At 48.0% G+C, this 21,046-nt stretch overlaps 1 protein-coding gene across 3 annotated transcripts in view; it reads left to right on the forward strand.

Annotated features, from left to right (window-relative positions):
* Window positions 1-224: 224 nt before the first annotated feature.
* The window catches only part of ACVR1B (activin A receptor type 1B), a 33,726-nt gene continuing 12,904 nt past the window's right edge, over window positions 225-21,046 (forward strand). The window contains exons 1-4 of one of the 3 annotated variants that reach the window (XM_026501825.4): window positions 225-370; window positions 16,503-16,742; window positions 17,556-17,804; window positions 20,777-21,007. In XM_026501825.4, the coding sequence (XP_026357610.1) occupies window positions 280-370; window positions 16,503-16,742; window positions 17,556-17,804; window positions 20,777-21,007 (811 nt within the window). In that variant the 5' untranslated portion in view covers window positions 225-279. Of the gene's footprint in view, window positions 371-1,630; window positions 1,778-1,797; window positions 15,143-16,502; window positions 16,743-17,555; window positions 17,805-20,776; window positions 21,008-21,046 lie in introns of those variants that run through there. The other 2 variants (XM_026501826.4, XM_026501828.4) reach the window with 2 other exon arrangements.

The raw sequence follows: 21,046 nt of genomic DNA on the forward strand, positions 1-21,046 counted from the left end.
GCACCCACCCGTGAGGTGGCCGAGGCGCGAGCCCCTCCCACCCCTTTAACAGGGACACTCCCCTTTAAGGCGGGCGCCCGCGCGCACCCGGCCCCGCCCTTCGGGGGCGCGCGCGGCGGCCGCGGCGCCGGCTCGGCCGGGAGCGCACGTGCCGGCGCCGGGCGGAGGAGAGGGAGGCGGGAGCGGGGCCGAGGGAGGAGGGGAGGCGCCGGGGGCGCGCGCGCGCGCGCTGGGCGCTGCTGGGCTGCGGCGGCGGCGGCGGCGGCGGCGGCGGTTACTATGGCGGAGTCGGCCGGAGCCTCCTCCTTCTTCCCCCTTGTCGTCCTCCTGCTCGCCGGCAGCGGCGGGTCCGGGCCCCGGGGGATCCAGGGTGAGTCCCGGGCCGGGGGGCGGGGGCCGGGATGGAGAGGGCCGGGCGAGGGCGAGGCCTCGCGCCGCGGCCCCTGGCTACAGCGCGCCCCCTCCCCACGCGCACAATATGGCCGGGTGGGGGGCGCGGAGGAGTCGGGGTGACCCACGGTCGCCGTCCCCAGACCTCCGAGGCGCGGCTGCCCAGCCGCGACCGAGCTCATGCGGGGCCCCCGGGGACCCGAGCCCTCTTCCAGGCGGAACTGGATTCGGGGAGCTCTCAGGGTCGCGCTCCCAGCACCCCCTTGTTCCATAGAGAGGAGTGCAGGCTCCCTTCCCTGAGATTTGGAGGTTCGTGCTTCTGCCTCTGAGCATGTCCAGGGGCGGGGGTCTTCATTCCCTCCCTCCAGATGCTCTTGGGGGGCGCCTTGTCTCCCGCCAAGATTGAGGGGCTCAGGCGATGGGTTTTTGCTTCTCCGAGGTATCCTGATGTTGCGAGCCCTTGCGCACCTCAGATGACGGGGGAAGGGGTCTCTAACCTTTCCTTCAGGACCTGCACTTGGGGTGTCTCTTCCCTTCCCTCTGTTTCCTCCCTAATGTTCTGGGAAAGGGAGTCACATTTCCCCAACGCGCAGCCCCTTTGAGTTCAGTGGGGCAAAACCCCCCACATACACATGCCCCGTGGAAGCCTTGTGGAGGAAGCGAGACCAATAAGGCCCCTAAACGTTTTTGGAGCTTGGCTTTGGAATCTCTCTAACCCTAGGAAACCTGGTTCCAGAACGGTTAATCTGCATCTAGGTGTATTTGCTTTCCACCTCGCTTCCCCCACCCCACCCCAGGGGGCCCATTCAGTTAATCACTTTGTGGTTGCCTTTTCAGGTGAAATCCTAGAACCTCCCTCCAACCCCCAAGATTATTTAAAGATCCCACCACTGGACCGACTCCCCGGTCCTTGGTCAGTACTTATTTACCTTCCCACACAATCCCTTTTCCCAGCCCTGCCCCCCACGCACTCCCCCACCCTTACACACCCCTTACCTTCCAACCCCCACAGCCTTCTGCTCCCTGACACCACCCCCACCCTTCTCACTATAGAGGTGGGTACCTTTCTGTGGGACACTAGACTGGGTGTGTTGTTTTTGAGGCTTCGGGGGCTAAGAAGAGCAGATGAAACCCTAAAATATTTAATTTAAGAGACTCGTCTGAAATGTGTTTTGGCATTGGGGTAGCAGAAGAAGGTTATATTTGGCAGTTATATTGAAGTGATTATTGACCCACAGATGGATCTGGGAGAGACGATGAGGATTGTATTCGCTCCCGATGTACAAAGCCTGGGCTTTGACTTCTCAGCAGCCCCTAACCTTCCAGCTATGGGAGATCAAGTGTGTGTTCTGTGGCTCTCCTCTCTACTAAAAATAATGATTCTCAGGTGGGTTCAGGCTTCTTTAATAAACCAGACAAACAAGAAAAGACATCATCTTACTTTGGAGTCTCAAAAACAAGTTCATTATCTCCAGCTTTGATATCTGTTCCCAGTGGTGTAGCCTGTGCGGTGGGGTCTTTGTTCACCGGCTAATGCTTCTGTTAAGCACCTCGTGTGTATTCCTGGGTCTTGCTGCTCTGTGCATGGCTAATATGCCGTGGGCTCTGATAAACATGGTGAAGGTCTATGAACATGGGCTGACAGTTGTGGTAAGATAATGGTTTTTGTGAATAATGTTTGCTGGGCCTTATTATGGGCCATGTTTTTGGAACGTGTAACATAATAATGCTATTTCTCTAGTAGGATAGTAAATAAGGACACGCAGCCACCAGGTTTGTCATTTTGTAGGTGTCTGAATACATCTTAACATTCTTCCCATAGAATTTTTTATACTGTCCCTAATATAGTTGAGATTTTTAACAGCCATTTCCCTGTTGATTTGGTGTAGTGTCTGTGGGGTTTTTCTTGTGGTGAGCCTAGTTAAGAATGTTTAATTGGTAATCCAGCTGGTTCTGAATAGGGCAGAGTTCATTTTTTGTAACCTTCCTAAAATGGATGTTTGTTAGGGTGAGGATGGGTGGGCATAATAGGGAGTTAGTTTCTTTTTTTGGTAAATTGGAAATTAGGTTGTGTGTCCAGCAAACATTCTCGAAGGCCTTTAAACTTCTTGGCCAGACAGTACAGTTTTTTCCGGGACACATGTAGTTGCCAATAGTGCATGCTACAGAGACCACTGTTGCAAGAGGCTTCAAGTAAAACGTCAGTTCTGGGAAAATAGAGGCTGTGGGATTAACAAGAAGTTGATTGCTTTCCTCCCCTGCACTTCCTCTGTGTGCTCTCCTAGGTGAGCTGGGGGAGTGGCTGAGCCAGGCAGCCCTGATGGCTGGTGTTTGGACATGACACGAGGGCAACAAGGGATAGGTGTTCCTATTAGTGCATTAACTGTGACTTAGTAGAAGGCCAGTGGCAAGGAGAATGAGTTCCAGGTTGTAAACAGCATCCACTTGATAGGTATAGCAGGTTTTAAGGCCTCCCTTTGGAATTTTCACATCAGTATTTAAAAATGTAAAGTTGCATTAGTTAGTAGTGGGAGAACATGACATAAATTTCTGAAGACAAAAGCAACAAGGGAGACGTTTGAGGTTCTGATAGGAACATTTTGGATTTCTGTGAACAGACTTAAAAACCTGATTTCAGGCCGAGTCTTGTAATTTTGTTGAGTGGACATGGATTTGAAGTACAGTGGAAGTGAACTCTTGTAGAGAAGAAGAGAGTCTCTAGTTGATTTTGTTAAAAGAGCTCCGGGAGCAGATGTGATTAAAACATAATAAAATGGCTACTCTGGGTAAAGGTTGGAGCCAGATGGAGGGAGGTGGCCAGAGCTCAGCCCCTGAACTTTGCTCCCTTACAGGTTGTCCTTGAACAAGTCACGTGCTTAACCTTTCTGTGACTGCCTCAGTTTTCCCTCTGTAAAGTAAGGAAATAGCCTGCGTAGTTCTTATTGGGACATTTGTGAGACTAACTTACTGATAGCCAGTTGGCTGGGAGGTATTTTTAGACACAGTTTCTGACTTCAGGGAACAAGCAATGTTGGGTTCCTTTTTATCTTACGGAGCAGAATAACATAGTCTTGGGATTGATAGAAGCGCCACAGGCCACAGGGAGGTTAATTTCTTCTGATTTGTGCATTTTCTCTGATAGACCGTTTCAGATTTCCTCAAGTTGATTTCTGTCTTTGGACAGGCTTGTGCATCACAGACCGGGCAGCGTACCTGTGCTAATCAAAGACAGTCTGGAGGGAGTGACCTGCTTTAGGCTTTATTGGTTTGGCAACGTTTTAATTCTTACGCAACTCTGGGTATGTTTATGGCACTATGTAAATGTTACATAAGAGCATGGAGGCTGAGAGGTGGCTGGAATGGTGCCTGTGAACACAGGAAGGTTAGACTGAGGACTTCATCCGAAAGGACCTTGGGAATCTGCAGTCAGCACAGGAAGAAGCTACACTTCGTTTTCCTCTAAAAACCTTTTCAGATGATTGTGTCTTTCAGGTGGACTGCTGTGTTATAAATAGGTTTATTCTCCACCGGTGAGCTAATTGTAACCTTTCTACCAACATAGGAATCCGTGCAGGAGGAGCGAGGAGCCGAGCTGCTGCTTTCGGCACGTCCTGCCGAAGCTGCTTGTTGCATTTTGGAACATGAGTTGAATTGCGTTGCAGTCTGCTCTCATAATAACTGAGGAGTGCAGGGAGTTGAGGTGGAATGGAATTCCCAGTTCATGGTGCTTTAGATCTGCTTTATTTTTGAAGGTTAAATCGGAATACTGAAGTGGCTCTTTTGTTTTAATTTTGAAATCCTTATTGTTTACTGTTCAGTTTTTGCTCGGAGCAGCAGTGAACATTAATTCCGGAATCCCGCCTCTTTGTCTTGAATTCTTGTGTTATTTGTCTGTTACAGTAGGAGTTGATGTAAGAGGGTCTTATCTCATTTTCCTCTCTGTGTTTATGAAAAGAAAATCCTAGAGTCCTCTTTCTCATCCATCCCTCTGACATTGGAAGTGCTCCTGGCACCCGCAGCCCATCCGTTCCGCCTGGACTGGGACCGCTGAAGCCTTTGAAGGAATGGGCCCCTCAGACCCGCAGTCTAATCTGCATTTCTCTCCCCCTCTGTAGGCCCCGCCTCGTGGCCAGGTTCAAACACCTACCTACCTGCTCCGGGTTTTTGCTCTCCTCAGTGTCTCTCACACACGTGGTTTGACCTGAGCTTGGGCTCCTGGAGGTACCATTCCCGCTCTTGCCTGGTCTCTCCGCCTGCCGGCTTCCCCGTCAAGGATAAATGTACCACCAAGTGAAAAACTATCGCGGAGTCTGGCTCTCTTTCCCTTGCTCCGTAGAGCTGCCAGCGTTAGGTTGAGCCGTGGAGTTTGCATCCCAGACAATCGGACCTGCTCTCTGGGTTTCAGAGACAGTGTCACCTCAGGCGGCTCTGGGGTTCTCTTTGGTCTTCTTTCCTCTCTCTCCACTTCAGCCTAAGCCTGCATTTGTCTTACTCAATATTTTGAATTTAACATCATGAAAGTAACTGCCCTTCCCTTTGAAGTGTCAGTCACCCCTGATATTTACAGAATTACATATAGGAGATTTCTGTATTCATTAGGTTGGGTATGTGCCTAGAATGGTTCTTGGCTTGGGGAGATAACCCCGAGAGAACGAGACGGACAAACATCCCTCAGTCCCTAACTGTCACGGAACTTACAGTAGCAGCGGCTTAGACTGAAGATAAATAAGTAAACATAATTCTCAGTCTTAAGTGCTCTGGAGGAAAAATGAAACAGAATGATGTGCTAGAGTGAGCTGAGAGCTACCATTTCACATCTTTCTCAACTTCATTGTTTCATCTGTAAAATGAGGCTAATATAGTCAAGTGTCATTATTTGTGGTACTTAATATTGTATAAAGTCAACTGGAACATTGGCTTAGCAAATACCGAACCACTGCTCCTAGGGGAAAGACGGGGTTAGGTTCCTGTGAGCCACTGCTCACCACCCTTTCTTCCACCGATCAGTACATAACCCTGCTGTGTGTGTGTTTCTGTTTAAAAACACCTTATTTCATATATATCGTTGGCTAATTAACCTTGAACTTAAGGCCAGCAGCACTATAATGCAATCCCGAGCGACACTCATCTGATACACGTGTTTTCTCTGCAAGGCACATCACTGTCTCCTTGAATTTGGGAACACTGGGGAGCATTTTAGCACTACTCTTGGGGACCGCTTTAAACAGCAAAATCCCACCACCAACACAAAAATGCAGAAAGGTGAAAAGCATGGCACAGAGTATACTGTGAAAAGAACACGTATTTACAGTATGAAAACTGAAACAAGAAGGCAGAGCATTGTCACCTTGTTCACCATCAGCTGGGGACATGTGCTTTGGAGTACCCACATTTTTTTTTTTTTAAGATTTTTTATTTATTTATTTGACAGAGACAGCCAGCCAGCGAGAGAGGGAACACAGGCAGGGGGAGTGGGAGAGGGAGAAGCAGGCTTCCAGCGGAGGAGCCTGATGTGGGGCTCGATCCCAGAACGCCGGGATCACGCCCTGAGCCGAAGGCAGACGCTTAACGACTGAGCCACCCAGGTGCCCCTAGAGGACCCACATTTTTTACCACTCTGCTCATGTCTGTGAATGACCACGAAAGCACTGAGAGTTTTGATTTTGGGGTTACAGATAAATTTTAATGAATATGGAATCTGTGAAAAATGATCACCTTTATTTTGTTAAAGCCATACAGATCGTTGTGGCAGAGGTAAAATTGTATCGTATGGAATTCCAAGGATTCCTAAATGGTTTCACTGAACCAGAATTTGAATACAGAGAGAAGTCCCATTTCCACCCTGTAAAAATATAGTTATTTGAAGTAAATATATGTAGGTATCTATAGTGATCTCAGTGATCTGTATATAGTGATACATAGATATGTAGTGATCTAAATAAACATACGGTGATCTGAAGATTCCTTTAACACATTTATTGAGCACCTACCATGTGCCAGGTACTGTCATAGGTGCTAGAGATACAGCAGTAGGCAAAAGGACATACAGACGCCTTCCTTCATGAAGCTTACTTTCTGGGAGGTGAGATAGACAATAAATAAAATATAAAGCGATTCTTCCTACCACAGTCTACTCTCTGCCCCTTCCCCCAAGATTTCCTGCCTTTGGAATATACCACCTTCCAATTATTAAACACAAATCTAGGTCTGCCTTGGAGGGATTTTGCAGATGTGATTAAGGTCCCAAATCAGTTGATCTTCAGCTAAGGGGACTGTTGTGATAGACCAACCTTACCTAACTACCGTAGCCCTTTGAAAGCAGTTTTCGCAGCTGATTGCAGAAGAGGAAGTCAGAAGTGCTCCAGCTGGTTTGGAGGAAAGCAAATATCTGTGTGTGAACTACCCATGGGGGCCACGTGGCTAGGAACTGCGGGCCAACTCTCAGAGCTGAGAGTGGTCCCTGGCTGTCAGCAAGGAGGCAAAAGGGGACCTCAGGCTTCCATCCACAAGGCAGTGGAGTTTGCCAACAACCAGTGAGCTTGAAAGAGGTCCCAGCCCTGGAGGAGAAGGCAGCCCTGGCCAACACCAGTCATGCTGTGCCTGGACTTCTGACCTACAGAAACTGAGATAGTAAATAAGTGATGTTTTTTAAAGTGTGTGTGTGTGTGTCTGTGTGTGTGTGTGTGTGTGTGTAGTGGCTCTCGTGGATGTGTGAGGAGAAGGAGAGCAAGAAGGGAACTAACTACCCAAGATAGGCTCAGGGAGACTTGAGACCTGGTACCCAGCCATGCTGTTGGTGAACCTCGCATGTGAAAAGTCCTTTGACCACATGTGGCTTTCACCTACTGCCAGTTGCCTTTTCCTAGATAGTCGTGAGTGAGTGGAGGAGAGAGGAGATTGTGGGTACTTTGGAGATAAGTTTTTTAGGTGGTTATGGTGTTTGAGTTGAGGCATCTGAACTGAAGCGTGTCTTTTTTTATTAAATAGCTGTGGTGAGCCTGCCTTGCCCTAGATCTTCGTGTGTTGTCTTGGTGTTTTCGTATATTACACTTTATAATTGTGGTCGATAAGATTGAATTGTCACCAGTGTTCATTTCTAACATCCAGGACCAAGCAGAATGGTGAGAGGGATACTGAGGAAAGAGTCTGGCCTTGCCCTTCAGAAGTTTACACACAAATTGACTTTTCTTCTTCCTGTTGGAACAAGCACAAGACTAGGAAGAGTTTAGACCCTTCTCGTGCACTGGGATGACAGTAGTGATAAAGGCCTCTGGCTAACTGAACGCTTACTGTACACTCGGGTGTGATGCTGAGGACTTGGGTTTTGTTGGCTACTCCGTGCAGCTACTCTGAGCACTCTTATCCCCGTTTTGAGATGCGGCGACCAGGGCATGGAGAGGTTCAGTGGGGGGCTGGAGGTCTGCCAGACTCCAGAGCATGTGCTCTAAACCCTGCACTCTACCATACCCGACGAGGACGTGAGAGGAATTTTCTAACCAGTCTCTGCTTCCAGGCTCCCACCTGCCGTCCATTCTGTTGCTGGCTTTAACTTTGCAGAGCACGCCCTCTCCACTGCTTTCGTGTGGCCTCCAGGATCCACCCCAGACCCCTTAGCCTGGCATCATGGTGCATCTGATTTGGTCTCGTCTCCCTTACTGTCCTTGTCTCCTGCTGGACCCTTGCATCCATCGGTTCACCGTGGACCTAATATGCCTTGTGTTTTGCTTGGCCTCGGCCTTCTCTTTTTAGCCAAAGGGACCATCCTCCAGTGTGGGACCTCCTTTGTCCTCCTGCCTTCCCCTGGTCCATGGTTCCATCCTCTCTGCTCTGCTCTTTGGTCCATCTGCACCTCCCACTCTCCCAGCCTCTGCCCCCTAAAAATGGATGCTCGGAACTGGCTTAGCCTCCATTCTGTGGCTTTGTCCTGTCACAGAGCCTTGCACATTTTAGGTACTTAATAAGATTGTTTAATTGAATTCGTTCCGTTCTTTTCCATCCTCTCAGCACCATCCTAGGTAAATAATTCCAGTTCTGTCCTGCTCTACTTTTACTGTCTCCTCTATATGCAGTTTTTATCCTAGTCACTCCAAAATGCTACAAACATTTGTGAGTTTCTTGGAACATGATAAGCTCTCTTGCTATCTCACCGCTTTCATCTTTGTTTTGTTCTACCACCTACCCATTTTATTCCAGCCAAATGCACTTGATCTCAGCCTCATTAGTTTTATTCTCAGCCCTGGCTGATTTTTTTCTCCTTCATTGTCCCAGTTGCCTGAAACCATTCCTATTCCTCTTCTCACGCAGACCTGTGACGTACTCTGTCTCCTCTCCACTCATCCATGGTATGGTAAATAGGTCAGGAAGCAAATACAAAATACCACTCGTAAACATCCTCCCCTGCCCTAATGAACCACAAATACGTCTATTTAAATACAACAAAGAGAGAGAGCAGAATGGTTTTACATGTTCGCTATAAACAGTAAGTTAAAGGAGAAGTACCAGGTTACTCCTACATGGTCTGAATAGGACTGCTGAGCCCGTACACTTGGGGCCTGGGAACACCGGGCACTCTTGGTAGTAAGACACCACTCATTCCAGTTTTAACTTGACGTTCTCCTGGGCAGCAGGTGGGCCCTTGCTAAGATATTCAGGTATTTACAGTCAGCCATAAATTGAGTTGCAATGACAGGTCTCCTTAGCATAAACATCAAACGTCTCTTTTGAGTGAGAACAAAGCTTTCATTCTCTAGACCTGAGGCTTAAGGGTGAACTTGTTTAAACAGCTCTCTAGGGTTGGGTTTGTCTCCAAGCAGAATGTCAGAAAGGTAGTTGGTAGAATAGATGGAGTGTGGAGCTGGCTTTTCAAACACCTCTCTCTTATGCAAACCATTCCGAGACCTTTTCCCAGATTGGAATTAAATACCAAACTTGTCAAGTGTCTTATTGTTAAATCTCTGGGTTTCTTCCCTCCTCGTACAAATTGCTTCCTTTATTAAGTCGGTTACATTTTTTTCATAAGTGCTTTTTACCAGTACATTTTTTGGGTTTTTTTAAGTACCACCCAACTACACATGTAAAATTTGACTTTATTTTGGCTCTTGGATACTTGAGAGGTTTGATTTTGTTTTGTTTTAATGTATTTTTAAAATCTAATTTTGATGATTGTGGAAGGTGAAAATGTAACTTGGGTCTGTTTTTTTGTTTGTTTGTTTTTTTTTACCAACCAGTAGCATCTGATTGCTTTAATGTTACGTGATGTTGCTACTTAGGTTAGAGGTTTGGCTGCTGGCGCATTGGCAGTTCCCCGTTACTGTCCCCCCTCGCCCCTACCAGGGGAACCAAACATTACCTCTGTTTTGTGACAGTTTAGTGCCGGACGCCTCCATTTTTTTAACCTGATTCAGGATTTTCCTAAACATTTTGGCCGTCGTCTGCATCAGTAGTTACTGAACAATGTTTTTCTTTTTTCTTTGTCTGTTTAAAGCAGTGCAACCCTTTAAAGAATACGAATGTAGAGCCACTCCGGCAGAGCCCCCTTCCCTCTCAAGTTATTAGGCTGAGATGTACCAAGCACAGCACTGTTTGCCAGGCGCTGTGCTAGACCCCAGTGAGAAGATGGTGAAGCAGCGCAGGACGGTGGCTCCCCCCTTGTGGAGCTTAAAGGTCCCCGGGACATGTTGGAGAGCACAGGGCTTCAGGAAGAACACAATCTGAAGAGCGCTAGACCTCCAGGGTTTTTTCCCGTGTTATTTATTTATTTGTTTAATCTCTGCACCCAGCGTGGGGCTCAGACTCATGACCCCGAGATCAAGAGTTACGTGCTCTACCACCTGAGCCAGGCGCCCTGAGGTTTTTTTTGCCTGTGCCTGTGTGAGGTGTTTAAATGTTTTTGTTTCACAATTGGGATTATATTATACATACTGTTTTTCAAAGATGTGGGTTTTTTTAAATTGTGGTAAAACAGGTAACAGAAAATGTACCATTCTTAACCATTTAAAAATGTACAATTCAGTGGTGTTACGTACTTTCATAACGTTATCACCACTCTGGTTCTAGAACTTTTTCTTTACCCCAGAGGAAACCTAGTAACCCCTTAAGCAGTGACTTCCCATCCTCCCTCCCACTCCACTCCCCAGCCCCTGACAACCACTAATGTGCTTTCTGGATATTTAATATAAATGGCATCATACACTATGTGGCTCCTTTCATGTAACATAGTGTTTTCAAAGATCATTCATATTGTAGTGTATGTCAATAGTTTATTCATTTTTATGGCTGAATAATACTCCATTGTATGAATATACCACATTTTGTTTTTCCATTCATTATTTGATAGGCATTTGGGTTGTTTCCACCTTTTGACTGTATATACATAGTGCTATTGTGAACATTCGTGTACAAGTTTTTGTGTGAACACTTGTTTTCAGTCTTTTGGATGTATACCTGCAAGTGGAATTGTTGGGTTTTATGGTAATTCAACATTTAATTTATGGAGGAACCGTCAGCTGTTTTTCGCAGCAGCTACACCATTTCATGATCCTACTGGCAGTGTTTGAGGGTTCCCGTTTCTCCGAGTCTTGAGCGACGCTGGGTGTTTTTCGTTTTCTTACGGCCTTCCTGGTGGCTGTGAAGTGGTGTTTCATTGTGGGTTTGCTTTGCATCTGCATTTGAAATTCATCTGCATTTGAGGTGATGTTGGACATCTTTTCATGTGCTTGTTGGCCATTTGTGTATCTTTTTTGGAGAAATGTCTGTTCAGGTCCTTTGCCCATGTTTTAGTTGTTTCATGTTACAAGTTCTTTACGTATTCTGAATACTAGGTCATTATTAGATATGTGACTTGGAAATATTTTCTCCCATTCCATAGTTTGTCTTTGTATTCTCTTGATATTGTCCATTGATGCCCAGAAGGTGCATTTAATTTTTGATGAAGGCCCATTTATCTGTTTGTCTTTTGTCACTTGTGCTTTTGGTGCTGAGATACGGCTGCAAACTGCAGAGTCATAAAGCTTTACCCCGTTTTCTTCTTTTGAGGTTTTACAGTGTCAGTTATCGCTTGTGTGTTTAGGTCGTTGATCCATTTGGAGTTAATTTTTATATATGGTGTGAAGTAAGGGTTGACTTCATTCTTTTGCATGTGGATATCCAGTTGTCCAGCACCATTTGTTGAAAATTAGTCCTTCCCCGTGAACGGTCTAGAAATTTTTGTCAAAAATCAGTCAATCATAAATGGATAGGTTGGTTTCTGGACTCTCCGTTCTGTCCCATTGGTTTACGTGTCTCTGTTTAATGCCAGCACCACACTGTTTTGATTGCTGTAGTTTTGTAGTAAGTTTTGAAATCAGGAAGCGTGAGTCGTCCAGGTTTGTCCCCCCACCCCCACCCAAGATCATTTTGGCTCTTCAGACTCAGAGTTGAAGTCTTTGTTCTAGCCCAAGGAAGCTCTAGGGGGTTTGGATAAGGTCCAAGGAGGACTCATTAAAATAATCATGCGTTTTAATAGTTCTTATCAATTTGGCCTGTCTGATGGGTGTGTCCTCTGGAAGGAGGAGGGCTGAGAGGCAGCTTGTGCTCAAATTGTAAAGTCGTGAAGAGGAAGGGCTACGCCAGCTGGTTTGGGTTCCTCATCATGGATACCGTAGAGCTAGAAGGTTGCCCAGGGAGGTTTGGGAGAGGCAAGTTTAGCGCACCTGAACTGGACAGTGTCCCATCCTGGTACGAAATCCGTGAAGCTCAGTATCCCCGAGGAGCGATCGATACAAGCTAAAAGTCACAAATACTGTAGCTTTAAAATGTTTTAGAACATTTGTGGATCTTTATCTACCAGACAAATGGATGTTTTGAGGCTTGCTTCTTACCTTTTGAGGTTGGTGCCACCACCCTGTGCTCTCCCACACCCTGTCCCCTGGAGATGGGGTCTGGGGCAGAATAGTGGGCTGAGTGGCCATGAGTCTATGGCCTGTGTGGTGGCTCTTGAGAATTCCCATGAGCTGCACCCTTGCTGAGTGTCCTCCCGGTGGGTCAGAGAGAGAGAGGACCCAGCCCCAGTGCCCTGGCTGCAGTGGGGCTGTCTTTGCTGAGACCTGGCCGTGTTAGTGCCTCCGTAACGTGCAGCTTGACAGAGGCTGCCCGAGTTGGGACTTGTTGGTCCTCCTCAAAACCCAGCCTCTGTCCGAGTCAAATCGGCGCCTACACCCTGCCCCGCACCGCCTTCTAATCATATCTTGGAGCCACGTTCAAATCCTGCTTGGGTGGTTTTGTTTTTAGCTCAGGCTTGCCTGCCTTGTTAATAACGAAATGCTGTGCTAATGAGAATTTCGTTCTGACCCCTTTTTAGGGCGGGGGGTGGCTAAGGGAGAGGGAGAGAGAATCCTAAGCAGGCTCCACGCCCACAGCACGAAGCCTGAAACGGCACTTGATCCCATGACCCTGAGATCACGACCTGAGCCGAAATCAAGAGTTGGACGCTTAACCGACTGCGCCACCCGGGTGTCCCCTCGCTCTGACCACTTTTTAACGTGGTTGTGTCTCAAGTGACTTTGTTACTCCTCTGTAATTGGTTTTCCGGATTGTGTTATTTCTACTACATAACTCCTTGGTTGCGGAATACAGAGAGTTTTAGGTATGTATTGTTTATAAGCGTGTGTGTAGACCGATTTAACCTGATGAGTCACTATGAAGTAGATTATAAAGGGCTTTTAGCATTCATTAGTCCAGATTTAGCTTTTCAAAGAAATGGCGATCAGGTTTATGGTTTAGTGTGCTAGTACACTTACAGTAAAGTCAGAGGTTTTCATAATTTTATTACTTATTTTGGAAAATGAATAGTAACAGAAGCCCAGCCCTAATGTCTGTCTTTAAAGTTCAGAAAGAAGTATATAAAATTTAAAGCAGAACTTCCCATTGTTGGTTCAGTGATCCAAACGATGTGAATTTAAAAAACAAACTGGATTCAGATTTCAGCTGGAGGCGTTTAGAGGCCATCTAGCTCATTGCCTTCTTTCTGATTACTCATGAGGAAAACGAGGTTCAGAGAGGTTAAGTGACTTGCCCAATGCCACACGACTAGTTACTGGCAGAGCTGACTGGAATAGCAGTTTCTTGCTGTGCTTGCTGTGGTCTTACTGTAACTTGCCACTTCCTAATTAGTGGTTAAAGAGACGTTTTACGTGTGCGTGCCTGTGTGTGTCTGTTTATGTTTGGGTCTCACATTTAGAGGAAAGATTAAAGTTCGTTGAGCACCTATTTGCTGAGCACTTTTAAAATGTATTCTTTCGTATCGTTCTTACGTAGTCCTGTAGAGTGATTATGAACAGCCCCACTCTACAGATTAGGAAAGCCAGGTACAGGAAGGTTGCTAACTTGCTCAGGGTCGTGTGATTGATGTTAGAGCTGGTATTTGAGCCTTGGGTCTTTCTGACCTGTTCCTGCTAACGTAACGCTGCTGTGGCTCTAGCGATAAGTAACTGAAGCCTTTTCAGGGGTGTGGGCAGGAGTGATGGCTATCTTCAAAATATATCTTTTTCAGACTTCTCCCTCACTCTGTAAAATATATAGATGGACCCAGATGTGTGCAGAGAGAGTCCTTCTCAGAATACTCACAGCACTTAGCGGATGTTTGGCTAATCTTCATACCATCTCTGTCAGATAAATGGTATTTTCTGGTTAGGCGGCTGAGGCCCAGATAGATTCAGGGACTTGCCTAATTCCTTATCACAAACCCGCATGGCCCTGCTCCCAGTTCCGTTCTTCATCCCGTCTCACAGAGATTTCACCACTTTTGTTCTTTCCTGTCTTACACCAAGATTGTTTAAGTACTTCCCAAAAATAATGAGCCACGTGTGGGTGTGTTCGTTCTCCAGAATGAATCACTGTGAAAGAGGCCATGAACCAAACGAAGGGAGAATAAGTATCTGGAATCGGAGACTCTTGGCTCTCCTGTCTGCTAATTGACAGACTCTGAAGTGAGGTTTCTTTTCAAAAGGCGGCTACGGGTCTGGCCTGTGTGTCCCACTGCGCTCAGAATAGCCCTCTTGGAGTTGTTCGTTTCCCTTCTTGCTTCCCAGAATAGCCCCAGTGCTGTTCTCTTTGCTGGATGTCATGGCACATGTGTGGAGAGGTGTGCGCTCCACGGGGACCCCTTTGTGCCCACATGTCCTCCCTGACACGCACGGGAGGGGCCTTAGCTTCCTCGGATCGCCGGTCAGGACTCCAGCGTGAGTAAAAGGTTTGGCTCCGGTGTTCAGAGAGTTGCAGAAGTAAATTTAAGTTAGCAAGAAGACTAAACGAGGAAGCAAAAAGAGGTACGGGCGGGGGGGGATGAGGTTTCTTCATCTTTCTTGTGTCTGAAAAGGGTTGGAATCGAAGTTTAGGAAGAACTTACTTCTAAAATTGCTTTTATGATTTGGATTCGAGTCTAAAGGGTACCTGCTTTAAACTTCCTGCCCTCAAAATAGAACACTACCCTCACCCTTCAGCAGGTAGCTGCGTGTTTTGGAATTTCTCCCAGAAGAAAGGGCTCTGATCAAAGGCCTTGCGGTGACGCTCCCCAGGGCCGTTTACCTGTCACTGTGCGCTCTCCTTTGTTTCCGTGGGTGGGAACGGCAAGGGATTGCGTCATTTATAGAAGGCCTGACGAAGGGGGCTTGGGCACAGAGATATTTAGAATCTGCCTTTGGAACTGAAAAGCCGAGAGATGCCTTCCAGTGTATTGCAGGAAGAGACAAAGATAGACTGTTTACCGCCTGAAGGGGTGAGTTACAACAGGCTGGTTTTTCATGGGATTGGTCATAAATGTCTCCTCTCTAGGGGCCCTAGTTTGAATGTATTCCAGATAGTATTCACTGAGTGTCCAGTGTGGGACTCGGGTGGGCTGCCCCGTCCATTCCCTGACGGGCAAATGCTTCATTCAGCACCGAGTCCCCACCTAAGTGTCCTGGTGGCCACAGCCGCACTCCTGCCGGTTCCGAGAGGTCAGGGCTGGGTTAGGCTCATGGGAGACAGTGTTGGGGAGAACCAACTGCTGCTGTCTGCGCTATTCTTGTTAGATGGATAAATAAAGGATTTCAGATTCCAGGGCTGCTGAACTGGCTTTCAGAGGCGCCAAATTCATTTACAGAAATTTCCTGTCAACAGTGCACACTTACGTATAAAACACACCCAGCAGAGCTCATTAGTCCCAGACATAATTGCACACACTGCCTATTGGGGGGGGGGAGTGTGTGTGTGTGTGTGTGTATATATGTATAAAATGTATTTATATATTTTTATATATGTGCGTATATCACATATACGTATATGGTATTTTTTAAATGATATACAGGGACCTTCCAGAGTAGGTTAAATTTATCGAACACTTTTTATGCATCAGCTCATTTGATCCTCACAATAATTTTATGAGGTAAACATTGATATTATCCTCGTTGGAGGTTATTCTTTTTGCCCCTCATGAGAGGTGCACCTGCCGTGGAGTAAAGGGAGGAGAAGGATGTTGGACTAGTGGGCGGGAAGCTTTTCAAAGGAAGTGGTGGTCAGGCTGAATTTTAAAGGATTTCTGAGAAGTAGCCAGGAAAACAAAGCACTGCAGCAGAAGAGCGTGTGCGAGCGTGCGTAGTGCGTTCGGAAAACTGTGGGCATGCCTAGTGCCGGAGAGGGGGCTGCGGTCGGTGAGCCGTCGTCAGCGCGGAAGCCTGGGCGGTTTGGGAGGGAGGATGTAGGGGTGGGGCAGGAGGTGGGGTCCTGTATCCTCCAAGGGGTAGGTGCCTTCCTCTCATCCTCAGGTATCTACATTTAGAGGGAGACCCCATTCCCAGCCACAGAACAATGTGTAATGAGTCCAAGGCAGAGTTCCGAAGGTGGTTTGTCTGTTTCTCGTGGGCATTAGGTAGGGCACTTAGAAGAAAACGGTGGAGCTTGGAAGCCTGGTCTCTGAGCTGAATAAACAGGCGAAAAGTCGGTGCTCCCATTGACGGTGTCATCTTTCTGGCCCTGTCTCTATAAAAGCGCCTTATTTGGGAACATCAAGTGTGCTAAAGGATTATATTCTGAGTCTGGAAAAGGACCTAGGAGAAGATCTCACCGTTAATGTCAGCGTACTCCCGAATTTCCTGCAGCTCTGCAGTGTGCGTGTACCAGCTGCCTCCAGGCCAACTACACGTGTGAGACAGATGGGGCCTGCATGGTTTCCATTTTCAACCTGGATGGGATGGAGCACCACGTGCGCACCTGCATCCCCAAAGTGGAGCTGGTCCCCGCCGGGAAGCCCTTCTACTGCCTGAGCTCCGAGGACCTCCGCAACACCCACTGCTGCTATACTGACTTCTGCAACAGGATTGACCTGAGGGTGCCCAGTGGTGAGTGGACACCCTTGTTGGCCTATTGGCTCATCCTGGAGGTAGGGCACCCCCGTCATCGCATCCTTCTCTACTCTTCCCCAATCCCTTTGTTTGGTGATAGGTAAAGGTACCTTTTTGATGTTCCCCAAGGTGACAAGGGGATGGGATTCCTCCCCAGTCAGGTTTGTAGACAAGAGGTTGGGGGAGACAGATGGTCAGGGTGGCCCAGAGGTGAAAGCTGCATTTTGGCTACTGGCTGAGCAGCCGTGGGCAGCTGGTGAGGAGCGGGAGAGCCAGGCAGGGATCCCCACGGGCAGGTATGGAGACAACCCCTGAGCTGTGTGAAGGCAGCTGCTGGGTGAGGGTGATGGCGAGATGGGAAGAGAAGCCGGAGTTGGAAAAGAAGGACAGCAGTCAAGGCTGGGCAGTGTTAGCTGGCAGCCCTTTGCAAGTGTACCGTTTAGAAGGCGTTACTGGGGAGAGCAGAAGAGGAGGGACTTAAAGCCGCAGAGCTTAAAGCAGCCATAACGAGTAGAAGAGCAGAAGCTGGCATGTGTCTGGGGCGCTGAGGTCGGATAGTCCCATGAGGTGCTGCGGATGGGAGTGGGTTGTGAGTCGGACTGTTGGAAAGGGCTCCTCCGTTAGAGAGTTTGCATCTGAGAGCTCCGGGCAGACACACAGCCTGGTAAGACCAGGGAGGTCAAGGGCACCTTGAACACAGGCAGAGGGCAAGGGCATTTTCACGCGGAGGGAGGTGCTGGGGACAAATAAGGGCAGAGCTTTCCTGTGTTTTTACTGTGTTCTTTCCCTCTCCTCTCTCACTTGACCCAGGTCACCTCAAGGAGTCTGAGCACCCTTCCATGTGGGGCCCTGTGGAGCTGGTAGGCATTATTGCTGGCCCAGTGTTCCTCCTGTTTCTCATCATCATCATTGTTTTCCTTGTCATTAACTATCATCAGCGTGTCTATCACAACCGCCAGAGACTGGACATGGAAGATCCCTCGTGTGAGATGTGCCTCTCCAAAGACAAGACGCTGCAGGATCTTGTCTACGATCTCTCTACGTCAGGGTCTGGCTCAGGTACCGAGTCCTCCGAGTCCTTCAGCGGTTGTGTCTGTCGTTGGTCCTCATCACCGGTTTCCAGCAGGATAGAGCCTTTATGAAGAAGGCTGGGCCTTGCACTTGTTTCTGCCGGCACCGAGGCCTTTGGCCTCCTAATTCCCCTTCTTCTGGAGTCTGATATGTAATAAGATAATGGGTCCACAGAAAATCTTTCTTTCCCCGGGATTCCAAAGGTCAAGTGCAAAACTCTCCATTCCAGAAACCCCGCCTCTCTTCAAGTCTTGTAACTGTACATCCATTAAAATTCACCTGGTTCCACCTGAGCAGTGGAGTGCTCCATGGAAGGGCCCCTCTGGAGAAACAGGAGTGTGCCGGGTTTCTGTGAGGTGGTGACAGCTAGTCATTGATCTCCGAGCAACCGCAAGGGGAGTTTAAGGACACTGAGTAAAGCTGAGAGCTGGGGCTTGGTGAATCATTGACTTGTACCAGTTGCCCAAGGGTTTTTTGGTGGGGGTTACGTAAAGGCAGCCTGGGCTTGCAGCATGGGATCTGTACAATTTGTTTCCTGCACTGCCTGTTGGTAACGGAGTCTTTCTTAGACGAGGAAATGGAACCGAACCCTGGCCCTTGGTGTGAGCCCCGAATTCAGGATAAAGGGCCTGGGGTTGCTCAGGTCTCGGGGCACAGCTCAGCTAGCTGTTAGATGTGAAACGACTGCGGAAGAGTCTTTTTATGAAGATAAACAATTATTTTAGTGATGGTGGTATTCTGTCCTTGTTAAAAAAAAAATCATCTGCAAAGGTCTCTATTGCCATTCTAGCTAAAACATACAGAATCGTATTGTGAGAATTTTGTGTGTGTTTATGTATGTTTCCTTGCCGCGTGACAAAGACTATTGTTCTGTAGGGAAATTATGCCATCAGTCATGGCCAGACATTCCTCCTTGAACACAAGGCATACTTTGAGCTGTGACATCTCCTGAATTTCAGTGGCTTTGCCTTTATTAAGCTCTGCAGTAGAGAGTGCCAAAATGATGGATATATTTAAAAGCTGCATATTTTTAGGAAGAGAGAAAATATATGTCTTGTTCTTTGCTGAAAGAGGTAGGGCAGTGGTTAGAACTGCCTGACTGACGCTGCGGCTTGATTTGCTGTCACAGGAGGGTAGCTCGGGTTTTCTGGAGTCCTTTTTAAGATCAGAACTAGCTAAGGCTAGCGAAGGTCCATGGTGCTTACTTAGTCATCTGGAGTAAAATGATTAATAACTATTTCTGCTTGGATATTCTAGTCCCTTCTTAGTTCCAGATATGCAGAGCTTTGAAGGTGTTGGAGTTTTAATACTGTGATTCTTAAAGTGATAAGTGCTTGGGTGACTCTCAGTTGCCTTCAGCAAGTACGCGTCAAATACCCTCTGGGTGACGCAAGGTAAGCAGAGATGAAAAGGGCTGACCCAGGATTGGGTAGCAGAGGTGGGGATTGCTGGGAAAGGGTCTCATGGGGGAGGATGCATTTAAAGGGGTCTTGAAGACGGAGTTGGAGGTTTTAAGAGAGGTAAGAGGACAGGGAACATTCCAGGCCAAGGAAAACCCCGTGAGCAAAAGGAGAAAAAGGCACGGAAGTTCACCATGTGTTTAGGGGAGGACACAGAGACTGGCGTGCCCTGCCCGCACTGAGGGGGTGGGGCCTGGCGGCACCGCCCAGGTGGGAAGGACCTTGGGTACTGTGCTTTATCCAGTAAGGCCAGAGGCATCTACCGGAAGTTTTCACGTGGCGAAGTAAACGTTCGTATTTTCCCGTGGAAGGAATTCTGGCAGTGGTGTGGAGGGTGAAATCACTCATTCACCAACCTCCTGTTAGGGAGGGCAGGGTGAGGCAGCGCTGTGTGTGTGGGTGTGCAGGGCAGGAGGAGGACGCCGAGGGAGGTGGAGAGACCAGTTGGGAGTCTTTTAAAGAAGGGCCAGAACTAGGACGGGCACAGAGGCGATGGAGAGGAGGGGTCTGATGTGAAAGACATTTTGGTGGTTCTGTAGTGTTGTAGTTAAAAGCACAGACTTTGGGAGTCAGTTCTACACTTTAATCCCTCCTTTGCCACTTGCTGCCTGTATGAGTTCAAATGAGTTACTTAACTTTCCCTTTTGAGCCTTAGTTTTCTCATCTGTAAAATGGGGATAGTAACACCATCTACCTTATAGGTAGGGGTTGTGAGGAAATGAGGTGATTTAGCTAAAGCTTTCTCATAGTTCCTAGCGCACAGTAAGCCTCCAGCAAATGGTATTCACATCCACAGCACTTAGGGATTAATAACATGTTTATTTGGTCTGGGAGAGGAAGCGAGAGAGCTTTGAGTCAGCTGTGATGGTAAGTGTGATTGGATAGATAGGGAGACTACTGAAGGGGGGCAGAGGAAGCAGTGAATGAGCCCTGTAGAGACAGTAAAGTTACTCTTAGGGATAAGCATGGGTAGTCTCTTGTGTATCTGGAGCTTGACCTGTGAGCAGCTCTTTGGAGGGAGGTGTTTGGCTTTCATGGGCCGCGCAGCACCGCCCTCTAGTGGCTGCGGAGCAGAGCAGCCCGAGGTAGCCCCAGCCCTCAAGCCCCGTCTTTCACCTTCCCTAACCTCTTCAGTTAGCAAAAGCAGATGTGGGTGGACTGGCCCACAAGAGGCCGGCTGCAGAGTTGGTAAATCTGATCAGGCGTTGTGTGCAAATCTGTCACCCGCACTAACTGAAAGGAAAAATTGCTTATCTAAGACACAGCTAATCTCGTGCGTTTCCCTTTCTGTGTTCACCCACTGCCAGTCGCGGCCTGGCTTAGCCCTCTGCCGGCTCACCTAGCCATGGTGCAGGGGCAGCCACAGCTCCTTGGTCATTGGACCAGGGTGGATTGGAGGCGCTGTGTGGTAATGGCCTTTCCATTGTGGCAGCGAGAGTGGGAGTTGCAAAGCTCAGCGAATTGACAATGTCCGCTTTCTTTCCATTCTTTGGTCCACAGGGTTGCCCCTTTTTGTCCAGCGCACGGTGGCCCGAACCATCGTTTTGCAGGAGATTATTGGCAAGGGCCGGTTTGGGGAAGTGTGGCGTGGCCGCTGGAGGGGTGGTGACGTGGCTGTGAAGATTTTCTCTTCTCGCGAAGAACGGTCTTGGTTTCGGGAAGCAGAGATATACCAGACAGTCATGCTGCGCCACGAAAACATCCTTGGATTTATTGCTGCTGACAATAAAGGTAAGAGGCTGGCTTTGGGTACAGGGGGTCCCAAAGCCA

This window comes from Ursus arctos, unplaced genomic scaffold, assembly GCF_023065955.2.
Source record: "Ursus arctos isolate Adak ecotype North America unplaced genomic scaffold, UrsArc2.0 scaffold_26, whole genome shotgun sequence".
NCBI classification, from domain to species: Eukaryota; Metazoa; Chordata; class Mammalia; order Carnivora; family Ursidae; genus Ursus; species Ursus arctos.